Source organism: Sardina pilchardus, chromosome 4, assembly GCF_963854185.1.
Source record: "Sardina pilchardus chromosome 4, fSarPil1.1, whole genome shotgun sequence".
Classification (NCBI taxonomy): domain Eukaryota; kingdom Metazoa; phylum Chordata; class Actinopteri; order Clupeiformes; family Clupeidae; genus Sardina; species Sardina pilchardus.
Window position 1 is genome coordinate 38994556 of NC_084997.1, and position 25051 is coordinate 39019606.

Genomic DNA, 25051 nt, shown 5'->3' on the forward strand with positions numbered 1-25051 from the left:
ACTTACAAGCTGTATGTTAACAGTTAGTTAATGTTATTAAAGGATAACAACAGTTAACTAACTGTTAGTAACTGATTGTTAACTGCTTATTATGCACTGTTAATAGCTAATAAGCACATGTTATTCTAAAGCGTTACCATACATTCTTGTACGGTATATTTATCAAATATATTGTAACCATCTATTGAAATATGAACTGGATGCAGCTGCAAATGTGAACATATTTTTATTTTTCTCTGTGGGTAAACTTAGATTGGTGCAGCTACCGTCACTCACGGCAACTTTTCTAAGACAGGAATATACTACTTCACATTAAGCTGTAAAACCCCACTGGTTTTGCCTGCCCAACGTATAAAATAGTTTTGTTTAACTGGCTGCATTTTAATCATAAGCAATGACAATGACACCTATATCAAAGTGGAATGCCTAACTTTGTGGATCCTGCATTCGTTATTGTAATCAACATGGTTTATGTGGTAATGAATAATGCCACATGTTATGAGTTTAGCTGATTTTAGTATCTGTACCTTGCCAGGCCTACAGTAGGTTAGAAGTAAACACAGTATGTGCATCAAAGAGACTCGACTATTTCTCACATGATTTCGCAAAATCTAGTGAGTGCAGTAGCCTATGCCAGGGGTTCAGACATAGCCTATGACATCTGATACATCTCTTTTTGATATCTGTCTCTCTGTTTTTTTTTTTTTTTTTAAATATATGTACTGTAGCTCTGTTCTTTAATGAAAACTAAGACAAATTTCATTTAAAAATTAAGCAGGAGGAAGCCTGATTGCAACACTCACCTTGAAAAGTTCTTCATGACGATACTGACGGGTAGTTGAGCGCTTACCAAAATCATGTGATGGTTATAGTGATAACGTCACACCTTTCCAGGGTGGTGTACAGTTGGAATTTCAGGACTGCCGCCAGATATCAGTCTTTTGTCAGTCCACTAGTGCAACCAAGGAGCTAAACATGTTTGGTGAACTATCAGCTTTTAAAAGCATCATCTCTAAATACAGTATGCACCTTATTTTAGGAAGGTTAAGGAGGATAAAAAAACCTTGGTCTACTTTATCTGCATCTCTCCTATGGCAGGGGGACAGCCGTGGCCTACTGGTTAGGGCTTCGGGTTCACAACCCAAAGGTTGCAGGTTCGATCCCTGACCAGTCCATGATATCAGTCTTTTGTCAGTCCACTAGTGCAACCAAGGAGCTAAACATGTTTGGTGAACATGGTTGAAGTGCCCTTGAGCAAGGCACCTAACCCCGCACTGCTCCCTAAGTGCCGCTGTTGGGCAGGCAGCTCACTGCTCTGGGTTAGTGTGTGATTCACCTCATTGTGTGTTGCCACTGAGTCTAGCCCCTCACTGTCTACAGGAGGTCTCCATGAGAACACACAGGAAACAGACACACACACACACACATAGTTTGATACATTGTTCAGCCACATACAACTCTGGCATGTGTAAGCCCTGCCAAGTGTCTTGTTGGGGCTGTTTTTAATTATTGGAGTACTGTGTGTCTATACAGTTTCTTCTGCCAAGTATCTTGTTGGGGCTGCCAGGTATCTTGTTGGGGCTGTTTTTAGTTATTGCAGTACTGTGTATCTGAAGTTTCATCTGCCAAGTATCTTGTTGGGGCTGCCAAGTACCTTGTTGGGGCTGTTTTTAGTTATTGGAGTACTGTGTGTCTAAAGTTTCATCAGACATTTCAGTTGGATTGCCTAAAGCTGTTTGAACAAGGAAGTTAGGTATAGAGCCAACACAAAGATGAGTTCTTGTCATGAAGACCTTACTTGGTGAAGATGAACACAAAGATGAGTTCTTGTCATGAAGACCTTACTTGGTGAAGATGAACACAAAGATGAGTTCTTGTCATGAAGACCTTACTTGGTGAAGATGAACACAGAGATGAGTTCTTGTCATGAAGACCTTACTTGGTGAAGATGAACACAAAGATGAGTTCTTGTCATGAAGACCTTACTTGGTGAAGATGAACACAAATCAATTGTTACGGCCAGCTCGAGACCGTACATAAAGAGAAAGGCAGACAACAGTGGTTTTGGTCAACCCAAATATTTTGGTCATAATTAGAAATATGAAATGACTGCAGTTCTAAAGGTGTCTGGGGGAGAACATACAGTACATGTATAATCAGAGAGGGTTAAAGCGGAGCGAGAGGCGCAAACGTTCGATCATTTCCGCGTTCTGTCTTCGCAAAGGGGAGGGGAGCTAAATCCCCCTTTAAGCAGACCTGTTAACATTCGAACTGAACTTCTTGCCAATCGGACAGAGATCGATATCCCAGAGATCGAATTTGGGTAACGGTAGCAAGATAACTCGGTAGCCAGATAACATGATCAACCGTGTTAACTTGCTACAATCATGATATACATGGTATAAGTCAAGTAACCTGCACGTCATTATTGTTCAATGGATAGTTTGTGGCGTGAACAGATGAGTGACACACTGTCAATCTTGCAGCCTAGTTTATTGCTGGTTCGAATCCCACGTGGAGTTATAATTACTTTATTTAGGTATTAATTTTCCGATGGCATATTCATGATCCAGTGCACGTAGCCTACTACAACCAATTTTGACATTTAAAGATGTCATGCATATTTGTATTCATTCGTCTCCTGTTTATATCAGAAAGTTGACAAATCAAGGTGCCACATCTGTCGAAGAAACGTCATCAATCGTGGAACGTCATCAAGGAAGCCAGTTGACATAGGAAGCCAGTTACCACATAACACCTGTTCATGTATTCCGTTACTCCCCAACACTGATGAGGGCTAAATAAGGGTCTTTTTCTTTCTGGGGGAGACCTTTAACTGTACGCACAGCACGTTCCGCCTCTCCAGAAACTGTCTGATGATGAAGGATTTTCCAGGTTTTGTTTTGGTTAGCTTGTCTCAGCTATAACACAACAGCCACTTGAGGTATGACAAAGCATATAGGGTTAAGCTGATTGTGTTCCGGTCATTTGTCGTTTTCAATTGTCTTTTAATCATTCTATCTTGTGTTTTATGTCTTTTAATTATTCTATGTCCTGTATTTTACTTTTTTCCTTTCATGCTGTTATGGTCTATTTATCTTTTCTCATTTCATGTATAGTGCAGAACAGCACCAATTCACTGAGACATCAACAGATTCCATACTCCTACACCAGTGGAGGATATACAAGTCGAAACTATAAACCAGTTGAGGATAAAGTCGAAACTATAAACTGCATCACTAATGATCTGCATCACTCTGTTCATCTGTCTAGTGATTAGACCCAGCTGTCAGACATCCAAATACAGTAGCTTCATTAATCATTGAGTATGCATCTGTTCATGCAGTTGAGTGAACTTAAGAACACAGTGTACTCAGGGTGCTTTCGACTACTCCAGTATTACAGCGAAGAGTTGCAGGAAGCTATGGGAGAGGGAGAGAGAGAGAGAGATGGATATATACAGTATATATATATATATATATATAGAGAGAGAGAGAGAGACAGACAGACAGACAGACAGACAGACAGACAGACAGACAGACAGACAGACAGACAGACAGACAGACAGACAGACAGACAGAGACAGAGACAGGAGAGAGCGAGATGGGGTGGGATCGGGAAATGACAGCAGGTCAGATTAGAGCCAGTGTCTTCCTGGGCAATTGGACCCAAATGAGGTTTGGATGCTGCAGCCTCTTGCACCAGTCAGAGCTCCCTATTAATGAAGACCACTGATTTACCATTCCAATTACGTAACACCAATTACATAAAGCTTCATGTCAAAATTACATGTCATATTATCTCTTGTTCTCTCCCTTAGCTACTGATCTGAGCATCTCCATAAATGCTTTTCTGTTTATCTTCATTAAGAGACACTAACATTTGACTATAGGCCAGAGTTCAGAGATTGTGGTAGCAACTACTGTGCAGCACTGAAAACTTTGGCTCCCTCTACAGGCTGAAAGGAGTCACTGCATGAGTTGAGATGACTACAAGTGTAGACATCCCAGCATGACAGCACTCTATTGAACTATTGTCCCAAAAGGTTCTGTGTGGTGCTTTGTTGTGTTTAAATATCCACAATCACCTACAGTATATACCATCAGAGTGTGAAGAAACAACCATTTTGCCATAATGCCAAAAATATATTAATGTCTTAAAGCTTTTATTGATATAACCTTAAAAGCACAAAGAAACATGTAATTAATATATATATATATATATATATATATATATATATATATATATATATATATATATATATATATATATATATATGAAAAGTTCAGATGCAAAAGCCTCTAAATCCACTTTTTGTCAAAAATGAGATAATGATGGTGAGTGAATGCTCTGGACATATAGTGTAAGTTACTTCAATAATTTAGCTTCAAACCTCACTAAATACCATTCTCTTCCTAGTCTGAAATATTGATTTGTAGGCGAAACCCTATAGGAGCCTGATACAAAATGCTAATTTAAAAGAAAAGTGGTCAGACGGATTTAGAGGCTTTTGCATCTGAACCCTTCATATATATATATATATATATATATATATATATATATATATATATATATATATATATATATGTATGTATATATATATACATATATATTTTTTTCTTTTTTTTCTACAAATATTGTAACTTGGTGCAGTATTAAGGATGTTGGTATATTTCACAGTTGTGTAATAAGAATTTCAGCATAACGTGAGTCCAAGTACAACATGTACAGATTTGTAGAGATAAAGGGAGCCAAGCTACTGTATACGATTAGTGGAATCTAGGACTGGATCCAGAGCATGTTGAGGAGCTGGTCTATAATGGAGTTATAATCTAGCTAAGCTCAGACTGTAATAGTAATAGTGCTAAGAAAATCAATTTTTGATTGTATTATCAAACTTGTTATCCATGTTACCATGTTATACCAATAACAACATCCTAGAGTTCCCATTGTCTTCAGCAATTACTCTAGAGAAGTGGACCCTTCTCTCACCGCAAACAGCTTCATTATAATTTGATATTTGTTTCTGAAGTGGGAGAGCTGAATAAAGAGCTGAGCTAGCATGCAGTAGCCCGAGAGGCTGTCCATCCGATCCCTGGCTTATTTAACTCACATGTTTAAGTCTGGCTTTCACTGTTCTACCCTTGGCCTTTCATTTAACTCACAAGTTTTAAGTCTGGCTTTCACCGTTCTTCCCTTGGCCTTTCATTTAACAGACATGGTTAAGTCTGGCTTTCACCGTTCTACCCTTGGCCTTTCATTTAACAGACAAGTTTAAGTCACTTGGGATAAAAGTGTCTGCTAAATAATAAAGGAATAAGAAAAAAAAAAAAGAAAGAAAATCCTCACTTTAGATGAGCTCACAAAATACCCTTAACTTAGCACTTGTAACTTTTGAGTTAGTCATGAATTGTAGTATTCGGAAGGGGTTTATAAAGTGTGTATCCACACCCTAACTAAGACATAAGTGCATGTGTTTTAATCATTATGTCATAAATGAAAGAATTCTACAGGATAACAGATTTCAAAACATGTCAAGCATTTGATTTGGCCAAAGTGGGAACAGTGTGCAATTGGATTTAGCTTCTGAGTGACTTTATTTCATACCATAGTGAAAAACAATGTCACAAACTACTTCTGAAAGTTCACAGACACTCTGATTTACTTACATGTGTTGCAATTAGATAGGAAAATGCTTCTGTTGGATTTTGTACATAAGATTTTTCAGGGATGCCAATAAGTGTAAGCAATGTGATTTTGTTAAAAAAAATATTTATTTCTTTATGAGATTTTCCTTTTTCTCAGAATAAATGTGCTTCCCTTCCAGAATGAAATTTTCCTCATTTTCATTGTAGGAGCACAATAAATCCCCAAAAGATTGTTTTTTTTATATATACCTGTTTTCAGTCAACTTTACCAAAGGGTGCCAATCATTCTGGAGGGTACTGTAGCTTCAGGCAGTCCAACTGAACAGTACGAAACTAAACTGAACTAAAACAGCCCCAACAACATGCTTGGCGCCATGATGCTTTAGGGGAATTAATCTGCACCAACTGGTCTCATTGAGACATGGGCGTCGCCAGGCCATTTGCATTCGCACGGAGAAATAGGGAACATGTTTTATGATTGTTGCATCTGATGGTGGCTTTCTAATTCTCTGAAGAAAGGCATATGGTTACAGATATAAGAAACGATATACAGATATATTAGAAAATGAAAGGATTAAAGCAAGAGGACCAGGGCTAGCGGTGCAGGACTCCGGTTGCAGATCAGCAGATGAGACGACCACTTGAGTGTGCAACAGCTCACAGGTTGGTGAAGGAGAGTGCTTCATCTAGCAGCTAATTGAACACATTGTCAGTGATGCTATGCTTTTGTTAGATATCATTTATGAAAGCAAGATTTTCCCCGGTAGACCTTTATAATGTGACTGCTATGTAAACTAGAAATGATTCCTAGGAATTACCAGTGCATGAAAATGAGAAAAATGTAGATAGATAATGTAGATAAGGTGTTGCTAGGGTAGACATAGTGGTTCCATTGTTTACTGTAATGAAAGTTGATAGTGTGAAGGTAGACAGTTTAAAAATTGAATATGGATAGCTTAAAAGCTGTTGATAGAAAGACATTTTAGTGAATGTTGATAGACAGATATATTTTGGTTTAGATTGATGTTGACAGAAGTATATCATTGTAAATGGATGGTGATAGGCATATAGTTTAATAGGTGTTTAATGCTTCGCTAATGTTTCCTAGGAATTATGCTAATAAAGCTAATATGCTAATCAGGTTGCTTAGCTAACTTAGCTAATGTTTCCTAGCAGTTTTGCTAACAATGTTAACCATGCTAATCTGGTTGGATAGCTAGCTTAGCTAATGATAATGCTAGCAGTTATGTTAAAAATGCCAACTATGTTAACAATTCTAATGCTAATGCTAATTATTGCAGTGAGGACTTTTATTCTGAATCAGTTGGGCAGAGGAAACAGTTAAACAGGATATGTAGTCTTCAGAGAGCCAGGTTCTATGCTTAAAGCCTGAGAAACTGACAGTTGCTGCATGTGGCCAGTCAAGTGGATGAACTTGACTGGTCTACACAGAGTCCTGACCTCAACTCAATAGAATGCCTTTGGGAAAAAATAGAGCAAAGACTGAGAGCCAGTCGCCTTGTCCAACATCAGTGTATAACCTCACAAATGCGCCTCTGGAAGAATGGTCAAAAATCCATTAAAACACTCCTAAACCTTGTGAAAAGCCTTCCCAGAAGAGTTGAAGCTGTTGCAAAGGGTGGACCATTGTCGTATTAAACCCTATGGATTAAGAATAGAATGTGACTGAAGTTCATATGGGGGTCAAGGCAGGTGACCCAATACTTTTGGCAATATATATGACATGTGCTCTTACAATTTATTAAATGGTTAGTAGTACCGTATTTTCCGCACTATAAGGCGCACTTAAAAGCCTTTAATTTTCTCAAAAAACGGCAGTGCGCTTTATAATCCAGAGCGCCTTATATATGGATTAATTCTGGTTGTTATGGCTACCGTAGTCAGGAGCGTCGCAGAGTAACAAGTGCTTCACCATAATATTAGGCCTAGAATAGTGTTCGTATAAAGACCCCAAAATGGCACCTGTCAAGAGACACGCTTACAACGCAGACTTCAAACTCAAGGCTATCAGTCACGCAGTAGAACATGGGAATAGAGCAGCTGCGAGAGAATTCAACATTAATGAATCAATGGTAAGGAATTGGAGGAAGCAAGAACATGCCCTGCGTCAAGTAAAGAAGACCACACAGAGTTTCCGAGGGAACAAAGCGAGATGGCCACAGTTAGAGGACAAAATTGAACAGTGGGTTATTGAACAGAGAGCAGCAGGTAGAAGCGTCTCTACAGTCTCTAGCACACGAACTACCGTCTCGCAGCAACTGCCACAAGATTACGAAGAAAAGCTGGCCACTTTCCGCGCATACTGCAAAAACAAGATCACTGAAAAGAAGATCCAGCCAGAGCACATCACCAACATGGACGAGGTTCCTCTGACCTTTGATATCCCCGTGAACAGCACTGTGGAGACAACAGGGACCAGAACGGTGTCTATACGCACCACAGGGAACGAGAAGTCATCCTTCACTGTAGTTCTCGGTTGCCAGTCCAATGGACAGAAACTCCCACCCATGGTCATTTTCAAGAGGAAGACTTTACCAAAAGAAAAGTTTCCAGCCGGCGTAATCATCAAAGCTAACCCGAAGGGCTGGATGGACGAGGAAAAGATGAGTGAATGGCTGAGAGAAATTTACGTCAAGAGACCTGGTGGCTTTTTCCACAAATATCCGTCCCTATTGATCTACGACTCCATGCGCGCCCATCTCACCGATGCTGTCAAAAAACAAGTGAAGCAAACTAATTCGGAGCTTGCCGTCATTCCGGGTGGGTTAACTAAAGCACTCCAGCCGCTAGATATTGGTGTCAACAGGTCGTTCAAAGCTAAACTGCGAGCTTCATGGGAGCAGTGGATGACAGAAGGCGAACACACATTCACCAAGACAGGGAGACAGCGCCGGGCGACTTACGCCACAATCTGCCAATGGATCGTGGATGCCTGGGCTAAGGTGTCAGTCTCAACTGTGGTCCGAGCTTTCACGAAGGCCGGAATCATCACTGAAGTGCCAGGTAACAGCGGCGACACTGACACCGACACCGACTCCGATAATGACGAGAGGGATCCAGGGATGCTGGATGCCGTAATCGACCAGCTGTTAAACTCGGACACTGAAGATGAAGAATTTGAGGGATTTGTGGACGAGGAATGAACTGAATGAAATTGAGTGTAATGTGCTGTATTTTACGTGTTGTTATAACTGAACAATTTTGAGAGATATTGTGAATACGCTAACGTTTGATTTAGCAGTAGGTATCAGACTGTTTTTTACATGTAGCACTAGGCCTACAACTTAACAAGGTTGGGAGTTATTGTGAATACGCTAAAGTTTGATTTAGCGATATCAATCAGACTGTTTTTTTTTTTAACTTGGTACAACTGAACAAGGTTGGGAGTTATTGTGAATATGCTAACATTTGAACAATGTTGTGAGTTATTGTGAATGTGTTTAATAAAGTTTGACTGGCTGACTTTTTTGTTTGTTTGTTTAGCTTAATGCGCCTTATGGTCCGGTGCGCTTTATATATGAAAAAAGTTCGGAAATAGACCATTCATTGACAGTGGGCTTTATAATCCAGTGCGCCCTATAGTGCGGAAAATACGGTAAATGTATGTAGTGTTACCGGGTAGGTGAACCCTTTAGCCTTAGATACCACATTTTACAATGCCTACATTTAAATGTACCATTTCTCATTTGGGTAGCCAAGTAGATTTTTCTTTAGCTGGTAAATGACTGTGCACCACTCTGTCACCCAGTGATCATTCGTGATTAAGCCTATGTATTATAAAGCTTCTTTAAAACGTTTTTTTGGATAAGTGCCTTGGTCAATTTACCTATAATTATTGAAACGCTTCTAAGCTGAAAACTGGGTTGGATACGTCTAGGTTCTAAGCTGAAAACTGGGTCTGATACGTCTAGGTTCTAAGCTGAAAACTGGGTCGGATACGTCAAGGTTCTTGTAATACATTATTTGATTATTATTATTTTCATTTGTCAGTAACCCACTGCCATGTGCATTTCTCTTGTGAATTAGGCTAAATGTTTTCATGCAGATGTCTGGTTGAGGTAATGTTCAGGTGTCAACCGACAGGTTCAAGCATGTGTGTTATATTTTTGTACATTTTTCAACCAGACTGAAATATCTTTGAGACAGACTCTGCAGAACTCTGAGCAAAAACATTTATGTGCAACTGGCACAATAAAATAAAGTAAATCCAGCAGTTTTTTCTCAGTAACACGCCTGCTCACAACCAATCCAATAATTACTCATACATGTATTGTATTGTATGTGCAGAGTATGGAGTCCTAGAGGGTCCCAGCATGGCCAGTCAGCCTGACGGGGATCTGACTCAGCATGGACTCCCTGCCTCAGCCTGGGCCAACATCAGGTAAGCAGATTAACTGCACTACAACATGTTCTTCAATCCCCAAAGGTATACAGATTAACTGCACTACAACATGTTCTTCAATCCCCAAAGGTATACAGATTAACTGCACTACAACATGTTCTTGCTGGATCAAGTCCACTAATAACATGTACACATGGGACACATCTGCAAACAGCATTGCTAGCAGAGCTGAAACCTCTATCAGGTGCACATCTGGCCCATAGTCAGATACTGCATGTCCGCTGCAGATGGATCTAAAGGCTTTCATGCGGATCTGGATTCTTTTTTTCTGGATTGATATCAAGATATCGGAATAAATGCTCCTTCAGCTTAGTGACCAGAGCATCAAGCAGAAAGTTGAAACTTGGCCAATTACTTTGTGGCAATGAGCTATGATGCAGTTCAGAAAACTGATTCAATTAGAAATATTGATAACTCAATTGGAATGACCATTTGAACACAATAAGGTTGTGTTTCATTAAAAAAACAGACTGTTTTAAGTAATTGTAACATAATATGCACTTAAAAACATCTTAAAAAAACAGTAAATTCCGGCAGCTGGGGCGCCAAAAAATACTGTGAAATAACAGAAAATTACTTTCTCATAAAAATACGGTTATTTTCCATAGTTAAAATACAGTTTGTAGTTGTAATTTTAACAAGATTTTGCCTTATTTTGATGTTGTTTTTCAATGTTTAATTAGAAACATTTTCACATTAAAAAAATGAAATTACTTAGAAATATGGTAAATAAATGTTGTATTATGAATACAACGCTAACATTTACAGAAATGTGCTGTATTAGTTAGTTTTCATGGAAATAGGTTGTATAATAATTTATATTTGATGTGATATAACAGTATATGACACAAAATAATGTGATTCATCTTTCAAAACATGTCACAAAAAAATGTGGAAAACATGATATTGGGTTTACTATTGCAGTAATTTACTGTTAATTTTAGATCCCATCAAATGTATTTAGAGCTAGAGATATTACTTTTTTTTTACTGTATGGTTTGATCAATTGGACAGGTCTGTCTTTTCCTTTTTTTACAGTGTGTTCTCCAGAACTCCGGATAGTGCTGCTGGGGAAGACTGGAGTTGGGAAGAGCTCGACAGGAAACACCATCTTAGGGAGAGAAATGTTCAGGGCAGAACTATCTGCTGAATCGGTTACTGGGGCATGTCAGAGAGAGACAGCTGAAGTCAATGGGAGGCAGATTACAGTGATTGACACTCCAGGGTTGTTTGATACTGAGCGTGATAATGAACACACCAATAAAGAAATCTCTAACTGCATCTCACTGGTACTACCAGGTCCACATGTGTTCCTCTTGGTGATACCAGTGGGACGCTTTACTCCAGAGGAGCGTCTAGCAGTAGAGATCATTCAAGAAGCTTTCGGTGATAACTTCATCAAGTATGCTATAGTGCTCTTCACTAAAGGAGATGATCTGAAGAACAAGCCCATTGAACACTACCTGGGGAAGCCAACATTTTCTCTTCGGAACGTCATTAAACAATGTGGTGACAGATACCATGTGTTTAACAACAATGAGACCCTAGACCGTAGTCAAGTCTCTGCTCTCCTGGAGAAGATAGACAACATGGTGGCAGCAAATGGAGGAGGCTATTACATGTTCCAGCAGCAAGAGAAGCTGGAGACTGGAATGATGGCAGAGGAAGGTACATTGGGTAAGTCTGGGGGATGTTTCTTATCAAACATTTATTACAGTGGGCACCACTTTTAATTGGCCGGTTTCACGCGTCAATCACACATATTTTATTTATTTTTCCCCAGTGAAGCTGCAATGACCCAAACAACCACCATGTGGCACTTGTGAGCAGGGTTAGGAATGTCGGAATTAGCACTATAATTGAACAGTCAGTCAGTCTGTCCCGCCGACGAGATTAGGAAATGCAGAGACAACAAGTAGCCAAGGGATTGATAACTTGACTGTAGGGTCAACTATGCTATTATTTTGCTTATTTTTTTTTTCTGAATGAAAAGTTTGAACAGAACTAGAACTCCATATTAGTGGTTGTAGTGTTTGAACTAGGGCTCCATATTAGTGGTTGTAGTGTTTGAACTAGGGCTCCATATTAGTGGTTGTAGTGTTTGAACTACAGTAGGGCTCCATATTAGTGGTTGTAGTGTCTACTGTTTGAACTAGGGATCCATATTAGTGGTTGTAGTGTTTGAACTAGGGCTCCATAATAGTGGTTGTAGTGGTTGAACTAGGGCTCCATATTAGTGGTTGTAGTGTTTGAACTAGGGCTCCATATTAGTGGTTGTAGTGTCTACTGTTTGAACTAGGGCTCCATATTAGTGGTTGTAGTGTCTACTGTTTGAACTAGGGCTCCATATTAGTGGTTGTAGTGTCTACTGTTTGAAGTAGGGCTCCATATTAGTGGTTGTAGTGTTTGAACTAGGGCTCCATATTAGTGGTTGTAGTGTCTACTGTTTGAACTAGGGCTCCATATTAGTGGTTGTAGTGTCTACTGTTTGAACTAGGGCTCCATATTAGTGGTTGTAGTGGTTGAACTAGGACTCCATATTAGTGGTTGTAGTGTTTGAACTAGGGCTCCATATTAGTGGTTGTAGTGGCTACTGTTTGAACTAGGGCTCCATATTAGTGGTTGTAGTGGTTGAACTAGGGCTCCATATTAGTGGTTGTAGTGGCTACTGTTTGAACTAGGGCTCCATATTAGTGGTTGTAGTGGTTGAACTAGGGCTCCATATTAGTGGTTGTTGTGTTTGAACTAGGGCTCCATATTAGTGGTTGTAGTGTCTACTGTTTGAACTAGGGCTCCATATTAGTGGTTGTAGTGTTTGAACTAGGGCTCCATATTAGTGGTTGTAGTGTTTGAACTACAGTAGGGCTCCATATTAGTGGTTGTAGTGTCTACTGTTTGAACTAGGGCTCCATATTAGTGGTTGTAGTGTCTACTGTTTGAACTAGGGCTCCATATTAGTGGTTGTAGTGTTTGAACTAGGGCTCCATATTAGTGGTTGTAGTGTTTGAACTACAGTAGGGCTCCATATTAGTGGTTGTAGTGTTTGAACTACAGTAGGGCTCCATATTAGTGGTTGTAGTGTCTACTGTTTGAACTAGGGCTCCATATTAGTGGTTGTAGTGGTTGAACTATGGCTCCATATTAGTGGTTGTAGTGGTTGAACTAGGGCTCCATATTAGTGGTTGTAGTGTCTACTGTTAGAACTAGGGCGCCATAATAGTGGTTGTAGTGTCTACTGTTTGAACTAGGGCTCCATATTAGTGGTTGTAGTGGTTGAACTAGGGCTCCATATTAGTGGTTGTAGTGTCTACTGTTAGAACTAGGGCGCCATAATAGTGGTTGTAGTGTCTACTGTTTGAACTAGGGCTCCATATTAGTGGTTGTAGTGGTTGAACTAGGGCTCCATATTAGTGGTTGTAGTGTCTACTGTTAGAACTAGGGCGCCATAATAGTGGTTGTAGTGTCTACTGTTTGAACTAGGGCTCCATATTAGTGGTTGTAGTGGTTGAACTAGGGCTCCATATTAGTGGTTGTAGTGTCTACTGTTAGAACTAGGGCGCCATAATAGTGGTTGTAGTGTCTACTGTTTGAACTAGGGCTCCATAGGCCTATAGTGGTTGTAGTGGTTGAACTACAAATGGCACCTAGATTTCATCAAGTTTATGTGCGTTATGTGTATTATGCCCTGATTCAAAAACAGTGTTTCACTTCTATTCTGTAAATGACTATAGACTGTTTGAGATGAAAGTGGTGAAACTGTTGTGTGTTTCTCTTGTTCCAAGGATGAAAGTGCAGAACACCTTGATGTGTGTGTTTGGTTAAAAAGCGTCAGCCAAATGTAATGTCAAATGTAATGTCAAATGTAATGTCGCACATACTAACTCCCCGTGTTGGGACGGCTTTTGTGATGCAGGAGTTCAGCATCTCTCAGAGCTGCTCAAGAACTCCCACAAGCTGGAGAAACTAGAGTGAGTCTGAACACACAACAGATCTGTGTGTGTGGGGAGAACCCACTGATGAGTGAATGGAATGTGTGTGTGTGTGTGTGTGTGTGTGTGTGTGTGTGTGTGTGTGTGTGTGTGTGTGTGAAGGGGGGGGAGAACCCACTGATGAGTGAGGGGGGTGAGTGAGTGTGTGTTTGTGTATATATGTGTATTGTGGCTCTGTTGGAAAAACTGCTGCCTTCTAATCATGTCTAGTGAGAGAGCGGTCCATAGGCAGCAGTAGGCAGTAGCTAGAAGCTGCAAGATAATACTGTTCCTTGTTACGTTGTCTTACTAATAAAAGTCAATATAAAATATGGACTCGGTTACCACATAAGTCATGCCTAGTGAGAGAGCGCTCTGTTAGGCAGCAGTAGGCAGCTGCCTTCCGTCTCAAACAGAGCCAGTGTGTGTGTGTGTGTGTGTGTGTGTGTGTGTGTGTGTGTGTGTGTGTGTGTGTGTGTGTGTGTTGTATAGTTAGAGGTACAGTATGTGAGTGTAATAATCAGATATATCATCATGTGTTATGTTTCTCCAGGCTGAGCTGGTGTTCCCTCACAGAGGAGAGCTGTGCTGCGATAGCGTCAGCTGCCTCATCAAACTCCTGCAGCTTGAAGGAGCTGATCCTGAGTTACAATCAGCTTCATGATGCAGGAGTTCAGCATCTCTCAGAGCTCCTGAAAAATCCCCACTGCAAACTGGAGATGCTTAAGTGAGTCTGAACACACAACAACAGATCTGTGATCTGAATGGAGTGTGAGTGTGTGTGTGTGTGTGTGTGTGTGTGTGTGTGTGTGTGTGTGTGTGTGTGTGTGTGTGTGTGTGTGTGTGTGTGTGTGTGTGTGTGTGTGTGTGTGTGTGTGTCTTTGCCACTCTTTGATTGCTCAAGTGTGGTGTGTGTATGTTTGTTTTTCAGTGCCTGCCTGTTTTAAGTGAATTATTAAGAAAAGCTGTCTGTGACTGTGTGTTTGTGTGTGTGTGTGTGTGTGTGTGTGTGTGTGTGTGTGTGTGTGTGTGTGTGTGTGTGTGTGTGTGTGTGTGTGTGTGTGTGTGTGTGTTTAGTTAGATGTACAACTTGCAAGTGTAATAGATGTTGTATGCTGAATCTGTGTATGTTGGTATGTTGCACACACAGTGACGAGACAATATATTCTTCAGTGCCACATATTTATTTTCAGCCTGAAAATACACAGTAAGCAGCTTTTAGGAACAAGTAATACATCACCACTCAAACAAAACATGTAACAGTGTACTAAATCCGCTTGAACAGGTCAAGGTTATCAACAAGTTAGTTCTGCTTCCTTTCATGGTCAGAAACACGTCAAGGTTATCAACAAGTTAGTTCTGCTTCCTTTCATGGTCAGAGACTCACCTGAAAATACACAATAAACAGCTTTTAGGAACAAATAATACACCAGTGGCAAATTCCTGTACGTTTTGCTAACTCTCTGCTCGATATGCTTGCAGATCTAATAGCGGAGTTAGCCTACAGCGCCACCCTGTGTCGCTTTCCTTTTTTGATTTGCATTGAGCTCAATGAGCATCAAACAGGCTAATAGGCCTACTGGAAAAAGGACCATGCCAATCTCTAGCTATGGTGAAGGGTATGTGATGATGTGGGGCTATTTTAATTCCAACGGCCAAGGGAGCTTTATCAGGATGCATAATATCCTGGATCCATGAAATAGCTGGCCTTAAAAATAAAAATCTGCCTGCCCCTATGTTAACCCTATGTGTTAAATTAAGTTTGTAAATAAGTTTTGGCCTTTAAGTTAAATACTAGTTTGACTAGACACACAAATGCAGAGAAAAGGCCAGTGGATGTTTGTTTTTTTCAGTTTTAACTTTTTAATAAATGTTATTCATAAAAATATTTGTTTCAGTCTAATTCTTACTTCCCCAGTATTATGTTTATCATGCACCAAACAACGTTATAAGTAATTAATAAGTATTTATAGCTGGTACAAATATATTGCAGTTCATAAAAATAATAATAAAAAAAAAGGCCACGGTATCGCGATAATACCCGGAACCGTGATACTTTATCTAGTATAGTATCGTGGTCAATCATTTTGTCTTACATGGCTAGAGGTTTGCATTGTGATACCCTACGTGTGTGTGTGTGTGTGTGTGTGTGTGTGTGTGTGTGTGTGTGTGTGTGTGTGTGTGTGTGTGTGTTTTCCTTCTCAGCCATTATGGGAATGTGTCTGTGTGTGTGTGTGTGTGTGTGTGTTGTATAGTTAGAGGTACAGTATGTGAGTGTAATAATCAGATATGTCATCGTGTGTTGTGTTTCCAGGCTGATTAAGTGTTCCCTCACAGAGAAGAGCTGTGCTGCGATAGCGTCAGCTGCCACATCAAACTCCTGCAGTCTAAAGGAGCTGGACCTGAGTAGGAATGAACTTCATGATGCAGGAGTTCAGCATCTCTCAGAACTCCTCAAGAATCCCCACTGCAAACTGGAGACACTAAAGTGAGTCTGAACACACAACAACAGATCTATGTGTGGGGGGAGAACCCACTGATGAGTGAATGGAGTGTGTGTGTGTGTGTGTGTGTGTGTGGGAGACACTAATTCATTGTTCAAATAAGTATAAGTATATGTGACCCTGCAAAGCTGAATTAGTCGCTTTGCGCTTGATTCTATTTTGAGAAAATCCACAATAAACAAACTTCTTATCGATCTTAGCGATAGTTTGTGTAATACTCTATATAAGCATATCGTTTGAAAGCTTATATTATGGCCGTTCGTGTGAGCACAGTAATTTTGTAAATTTTACCAAAGCGACTGGTTTCTCTTTGCAGGGTCACATATATACTTTTTTGATCCCATGAGGGGAAATCTAAGAAGGCAATCTGCCTGCCTCAAAGCTACACAGTACTTAAACACATTTATCACAAATCATGTTACACCATCGGTGATCAAGAGTCTTCAGGTAACGTTATATTTGTCAGCCAAACAAGCTAAGCAACTTAGCTGCAAACAACTGTATATTGTGCTACATCTTTCTGCTGATTAACAGGTTTGTTTCACAATAAAATATATTTTACGAGTACTTGACATAAGGTTAGGAGTCATGAAACACGGGGATGAATTTTATCCAGACGACGCCAAAGGGACATAAGCCAATGCAGCCTTTTCTGGTGCTAACCAAAATTACAGCTAGTTTCTCAAACATTACGTGACAAACAACATTGTTCAAGATAGAAGAAATCTTCTAAGTGTCAGTAAAAGAAGGTCTCTAATCTTGGTTGACATGTATTAATCCACCAAAAATGACTGAAATGAATGACTTTACTAAAGATTACGGTGTGCTAAAATACCAGCTTTCATGATCAGCTGAAGTGTTTGTTACAGCCATACACACACCATATGATATGTCATCATGTGTTATGTTTCTCCAGGCTGAGCTGGTGTTCCCTCACAGAGGAGAGCTGTGCTGCGATAGCGTCAGCTGCCACATCAAACTCCTGCAGTTTGAAGGAGCTGAACCTGAGTTACAATGAACTTCATGATGCAGGAGTTCAGCATCTCTCAGAGCTCCTCAAGAATCCCCACTGCAAACTGGAGCAATTAAAGTTAGTCTGAACACACAACAACAGATCTGTGTGTGGGGGGAGAACTCACTGATGATTGAATGGAGTGTGTGTGTGTGTGTGTGTGTGTGTGTGTGTGTGTGTTACATTGATTGTGTTTTGCACTATGATACCCTGTGTATGTGTTTCTCTGTTTTCTCTGCAATTAAGTGAATGTCTCCGGCAGCTGTGTGTGTGTGTTACATTGGTAGAGGTTTGCACTGTGATATACTGTGTCTTTCCATCTGTATTTCTGTCTTCTCAGCAATTAAGGGAATGTCTTTGTACAGTCTTGTGTACTGTGTGTGTGTGTTGTATAGATGATAGATAGATAGATACTTTATTAATCCCCAAGGGGAAATTCAAGTATAGTTAGGGGTACAGTATGTGAGTGTAATAATCAGATATGTCATCATGTGTTATGTTTCTCCAGGCTGAGCTGGTGTTCCCTCACAGAGGAGAGCTGTGCTGCGATAGCGTCAGCTGCCACATCAAACTCCTGCAGTTTGAAGGAGCTGAACCTGAGTTACAATCAGCTTCATGATGCAGGTGTTCAGCATCTCTCAGAGCTCCTCAAGAATCCCCACTGCAAACTGGAGACACTAAAGTGAGTCTGAACACACGTGTGTGTGGGGAGAACCCACTGATACTGTAAGTGAGTGAGTGTGTGTGTGTGTGTGTGTGTGTGTGTGTGTTTGTGTGTGTGTGTGTGTAATAACCCTTGATGTGTGTGTGTGTGTGTGTGTGTGTGTGTGTACCAGTTTGTGTACTAAATGTACACATAATTATGACCGTCGCGCAGCGAAACTTGGCATGCATGCAGAGGGTGTCATAATGGTCCTACACTTCCAGTTGTGTGCAGTTTCCACCATGTCAGCCAGAGATACCTGCGATTACAACACTTCATTGTGCAGTTTCCACCATGTCAGCCAGAGATACCTGCAATTACAACACTTCATTGTGCAGTTTCCACCATGTCAGCCAGAGATACCTGCAATTACAACACTTCATTGTGCAGTTTCCACCATGTCAGCCAGAGATACCTGCGATTACAACACTTCATTGTTGCTTTTTCATTTTTGACTAGGTGGCGCTATACATGAAATGAGTGGTTACAGGATAAGATGACATGGCCCTTTAACCCTCTAACCGCCCGGGTTTTTTTGGATTTTTGCATAAAAAATTCAAAAGGCCATGGCTTGAAAGTGGTCAGAGATAAAGTCCTACTGTAAATGTGAAAATCATTGAGTATGAACTAAAGTTTATAAAGGGAGTACATTTACTCATCTAATTTGCATATTATGACGTCACAGGATGGCAATAGCGTCAAATTATGCACATTTCAGTAAATACTGATTGTTGAACACATTTGAGCAGTTTTACTTTGATTTTTGTAATTTCTCCGACATAACAAACAAACAGGACCACAGCCACATGTAAACCAACAATAGTAAACTATTAGTATTACCACAATCCCTATGTTACTATATAATAAAGTAGCCTGGTCAAATCAGTTCCTATCGCGGATGACTTTGAAGTTCTTCAGAGCCCTATTTTTACTAGACCTGCTGTCTGTACCATGTCAATTACAGACACTATCATCATGATTATCACTGGCACCAAGCACACCATGCTTATTTGAACCCTTTGGTCAACATTGCTGCAGGTAAACATTGACGTACACACGCAAAGACCCACCTCCATTCACAGACGCATCTTGACTGTCACTGCCAATGAACGACCGATCATAATCTCCAAAAGGCAGATATTCTCCTTCAGAATCAGAGTAGGTGAATGGCAGACTCAAGACTACATAACACACGACTTTGTTTTTTAACATTTGCCGTTTTTCTGCTTCAATTTGTGCATAGCGATCGCGCATTTCACTTCCGCATTATAAACAGGAAATGCGTCTTTTTTTTTTGTTTCTCGCGAGTAATGCAGGCACTTCCTGAAAACTTTTTTACTCGAATTTGGGCTTGAATCGAAGCTCTGGATGTCTGCCAACTAGTGGTGGAGAGTACAAAGGCGATTTGTCACCCTACTCGGATCTACCGTCTGTTTTAATCAGTGATGTTGCTTGTCGCCGTACGGCGCCTTGGGCGGTTAGAGGGTTAAGACCAACATACCAAAACAAGGGTGGTCTTCCTAGGCCCTACAGTTCTCAAGATTCATTCATTCATTCATTCATTCAACCGTTATTCATTCTCAGAGGGTCATTGAGGGTAGCCCTCATTTTCAATGAAGCCAAGAAAAAAATAAATATTTTAGTGCAATAATATGCACACACAAGACATTGACACAAAAACAAGAGATGCTGGACAGAGCGGTAGTCACCAGCGTACCTGTGACATCAAGACAAGAACAAACAAATTTACAAAATAACAACATGACACGACAAAAGATGCCGGACGGAGCGACTTAATGGCCAGCGTACCCATGACACCGAGACATACAAGACAGACAAAACAATGGCCACATGCTATCCATGTGGGGCTACATGCCCATCACGTTTCGTGCACTCCAGTCTTTCAGTCTTCCGGGAATCCTTCATGGAAATTTGGCTCACACAGAAAAAAAAATTGACTAAACCTATATGACCGCTTCGCTGTGCAGCTGTCATAATAATCAGATATGTCATCATGTGTTGTGTTCTCCAGGCTGTATAGTTGTTCCCTCACAGAGGAGAGCTGTGCTGCGATAGCGTCAGCTGCCACATCAAACTCCTGCAGTTTGAAGGAGCTGGACCTGAGTTACAATCAGCTTCATGATGCAGGAGTTCAGCATCTCTCAGAGCTCCTCAAGAATCCCCACTGCAAACTGGAGACACTAGGGTGAGACTGAACACACAGCAACAGATATGTGTGTGTGTGTGTGTGTGGGGAGAGCCCACTGATGAGTGGAGTGAGTGAGTGTGTGTGTGTGTGTGTGTAATATCCCTTGATATGTGTGACACTACACATTGTTCAAATACGAGTATGTGTGTGGCAGTGCCCCCCTCTGATGAGTGCATGATGATAAAATGCAGTGTGTTGGGGAAGAGTCTGTGTGTGTGTGTGTATTAATGATATGTGATCATGTGTTGTGTTTCTCCAGGCTGCAGTCCTGTTCCCTCACAGAGGAGATCTGTGCTGCGATAGCGTCAGCTGCCACATCTGTGGAGATCAATTTGTGCCAATAACATTTGTAAAAGTGCAGAGGGTGATACACAAGTACTGCTTGATTTGTTTGCCTGTTTTGATATCCACAAATAATACCAATAAAAATGTAATAAATAAAATAATCCCATTTATCACTTATTTTTACAAATCTAGATGTGTATTTTTAAATAATTTGGAATTTGTCAAACTGAAAATTGCCTTTGTAAAATGTGATTTTGCATTTGTGGATCACCAGCACACGCATTCCTCTATTTTTGAGACATTCTTTGCATGAACGTTGCACAGAACCACAAATACCAGCACCAAAGATTCTAGAGCTCGAGTGCACAAGACTGTCCTATCCAGGTGGGTGGCAGTGTTGTTCTGTACAGTGTTGTTCTATATGTGTATTTTTAGTGGTGCTCATTGAGCTCAATGCAAATCAAACAGGCTAATAGGCCTACTGGAAAAAGCACCATGCCAATCTCTAGCTATGGTGAAGGGTATGTGATGATGTGGGCCTATTTCAATTCCAAAGGCCAAGGGAATTTTATCGGGATGCATAATATCCTGGATCCATGAAATAGCTGGCCTTTAAAAATAAAAATCTGCCTGCCCCTATGTTAACCCTATGTGTTAAATTCCCATAGGTTTACATAGGGGGGTCAAATACTTCCTTCCCCTAGCATTTAAGGAAAAAAAATATTTATTTACGATACAGTCTTCAATCACAAAGAAAATTGGTGTCCTTGGTGGTTTGACTTTTACTCATATTTTGAATTAAGGCATTAAGATCAATTGTCAAATGATGATTTTATATTCCTGTTTTAGCATAGTATCAAATACATATGCTCCTCACTGTATGTGACAACATTGTCTTTAAAGGGATATTCCACCATTTGGGGAATTACACTTATTTAACTCTCTTTCAAATAGAATACTGGAAATCTTCAAATTAAAATTGAACTCCTTCAAATAGAAAAATGACTGGAAATCTTAGTCACTTTTAAATGTGATGCTAGCAGGCGAGATGCCAATTGGCTAATTCGATTTGATGATCTATGCTAGGCTGGAGCTTAAAGTGTCATCGCCAGACTCAGAGAACAGCTGGATGAATCGGAGAAAGGTAAAAAAACTAATATTTAACTAAAGGGGAGGTGGGAAATGAGTGTAATTCCCCAAATGGATGAGTATCCCTCTAAGGTCAATTCCTTATTGTGATGTCAGGGCTGAACAGTGCGAGCGTATATTCGCATTATGCGCCTAAAAATAGATTGTGCGAGTAGTAAAAATAAAAAGGTCGTGGTTAAAAGCTGGGGGACAAGAATGCCATCCTTCATGTGCCTTCTGTTGGCTGCCTATGAGCACCACTGCTTGGATGGGGAAAAACATACAGTACCTTTGCCATACGACTATTCCAAAGTTATTACCACTAACTAGTTACTAACAGCTAATCCTAAAGAACTGAGAGAGCAGTTATGTTTGGGTAGAATTTATTACTATAGTGATATGTCCATTAAATATAATTTGTCACAATCTGGTACATTAATGAAGTCAAACAGAACCATAGACCACCATCTAAAGTAAAGCATTTTTGCCTTAACATTAAAGTATTATAACTTGTGCAGCATTGCACTGTCTCTCCCTACAAGCTTTAAACTTGGCTTGACTCATTCCCATGGATAGGGGTACTGATTGATAGAGGTTTTGGAATACTGTTATGTTTCCAAACAGATATTCACTTGGAAAACTGTTTCTCTTTAGGAGGAGATTGTTTTTTTTTTCTTGTTCTAGGTCTGTTGTCTCTTACACTGTACAATAAATGTTCATTTTGACATTTCAGCAGACATCCCATGAGTGTTGGCTTTCATTCGATACAATTTTATATCTATGTGGTCCTTGTGGTTGTGGAGATATTCAACATTTATTGTTGGCATGTTGTGTTGAGCAGGAAACCAAAAAATTGGCCTGAATTTGCTTGTACAAGTCACACAATTTTTTATAGCTTGACAACCACCATCTTACTTGTCTTATCTTAATGTCTTCTAACTAAAAAAACAGGGTGAGAGCTTGTACCAAAACATGTCCGCAACAGTCTTAATGGAAGCCCTTTTCAGAATTAGCCTCCTGACTATGTACCCGCCAGGGCCGCCCCATATAACGAGGTCACGGTTGACTGATTTTGTGTGCCATTAGCGTCTGACGTGCCGCTTGAGGCCTCCAGTTGGCGGCCTGCTCTTCCCATATGAAAAAGAAATAGAAAAAACGTATACTGCCAGCAATGTGTTGCATATACAAAACTTGTATGATTTACTCTTGAAAGTGACCCCTTTCTCGTTTTCCTCATACATATCATATATAGCCCTTACAGTTTACAAAGTTTTATATGTTTCAGGTTACACAGATTTACTAGGATCTTATGATTGTCTTATATGGGACACACTTCCAACCCATATGGAAAAGAAATAGACAAATCATACACAATTTTACCACGTTTTATCTGAATCCTGATAGATTTTTACATGACAGTGAAACCATTATAAGATCCTTAGTAAATCTGTGTATGACATTGTATGAGGAAAACTAGAAAGGGGCCACTTTCAAGAGTAAATCAAGTTTTGTATATAAAACACATTGCTGGCAGTATAAGTTTTTTTTATTTCTTTTTCATATGGGTTTGTTTGATTGTTCTGCTTGAATGGCCAGTGACTATTGTTTACTATTTTTGTTAATAAATGATCCCTTTTCGACAAGCTTTAAAATCTGTGCATCTCAAACCTTTATATTGCAGTCAGCAGCTTCAATGGGATTCAGTTAAACTATTTATTATTTATTACCCATCTGACTCCAGTTATGCTATAAAGGCTAGCCAGGTTATTACTGTTGGCTATGGAGGATCAATCAATGATAACATTTCCAAAAGATGATCTCTCTATTGGTTTATTTGGGATCCAACCAAACACCATCAAAAGTATTTCCCAGTTCAGTGATGTTGCAGTTTCTTTGTTCCAGGCCCAGGCTTTTAACACTCAGATGCTACATTGGGTTGGTGCAATCTTACTGAAATAACTTTTAACTTAATCCTCTTTAACGAGTTTAACAAGTCCTCATAATATACATTATACGGTGTGAATGCCCACATTCACTGCTTAGGTATCTGGTTAAACAAATTCCATTCTAGAAATGCAACCCCAGGAAAGTTACAGATTACCAATTAATATGACAATTTATTGTAATGACAGGAATAATCTTACAATCAAACAATGTTCACAATCTTACAATCAACAAAGACACAGACAACAAAAAAGTATCAAAGACAATTCAGCAATCAATCTAAAATAGACCTAATAGTCACAATAGCATACCTGGCATAGATGTGCCTACACAGAAGTGAGACTCCTGAGAAGCAGGAATGGTGCCTAGCATAGATTTGCCTACATAGAAGTGAGAATCCTGAGGAGCAGGAATAGTGCTTAGCATAGATTTAACTGCACAGAAGGTGGGAGCTCTGGTGAGCAGAATAAACTCCTCATACAAATCCGGCTACACACAGGTGGGAGCCCTGAGAAGCAGAGACTTTTGGAATTACCTCATTCTTACCCTAAAGTATCCAGTCAGAACAGGATCTTCTTGGATAACATTCCAAACTAGAAATTCACATATAGACACTATACATATGTATATATGTAAAAGACCACAGACCTCCACAGGATATCTCTCATCAACATCAAAGGGAGATGGGAGTGTTTTTATCAGAACACAGACCTTTTTCTCCTGGACCACAGAACAACATTTATACACTTATTTTACAATTCTACAACTGAGATAACAACTGACACAACAACTTTTACTTCTCGCACTGAGACATTAAAAATGATATCAAACACAGATACATTATCATTTGTCATTTGACAGATACATTTCAGTTTCTAATGGTTAAGGTCAAGAATAGTCCAAGGTGGGAGAAAGGGGAGACAAGGATCCTGTGTGTGTAATCTTTGCATTTGTCATATTTGCTCTCCCTGAGCAACTGTTTTAAAGGGCAAACTGGAAGTGTTTTCTGTGAGCTGAAATCCATGATCATTTCATCTATGATATCTGGGCCGTGTCTTTTGGCGGTGTAGTCCATAACTGTTGGTGTCAAACAGTGCTCTGAGAACAGATCTTTTCTCTCTTCGTTCATTTTTCCTTCCATTCTTCTTGTTTTTCTTTCCTCTCCTCAGCCATCTTTCTCTAGCCTGACGAGCCAGACCCACATCAAGATGTAGGGTCTGGACACTC

At 39.9% G+C, this 25051-nt stretch overlaps 1 protein-coding gene across 1 annotated transcript; it reads left to right on the forward strand.

The window, feature by feature from the left end:
- The first annotated feature begins 10016 nt into the window (after positions 1 to 10016).
- Positions 10017 to 14043, forward strand: LOC134079092 (GTPase IMAP family member 9-like). The gene is made up of 3 exons (XM_062535260.1): positions 10017 to 10050; positions 11122 to 11748; positions 13985 to 14043. The coding sequence occupies exons 1-3, from the start codon at positions 10017 to 10019 to the stop codon at positions 14041 to 14043; spliced, it is 720 nt and encodes a 239-aa protein (XP_062391244.1).
- Positions 14044 to 25051: the final 11008 nt, after the last annotated feature.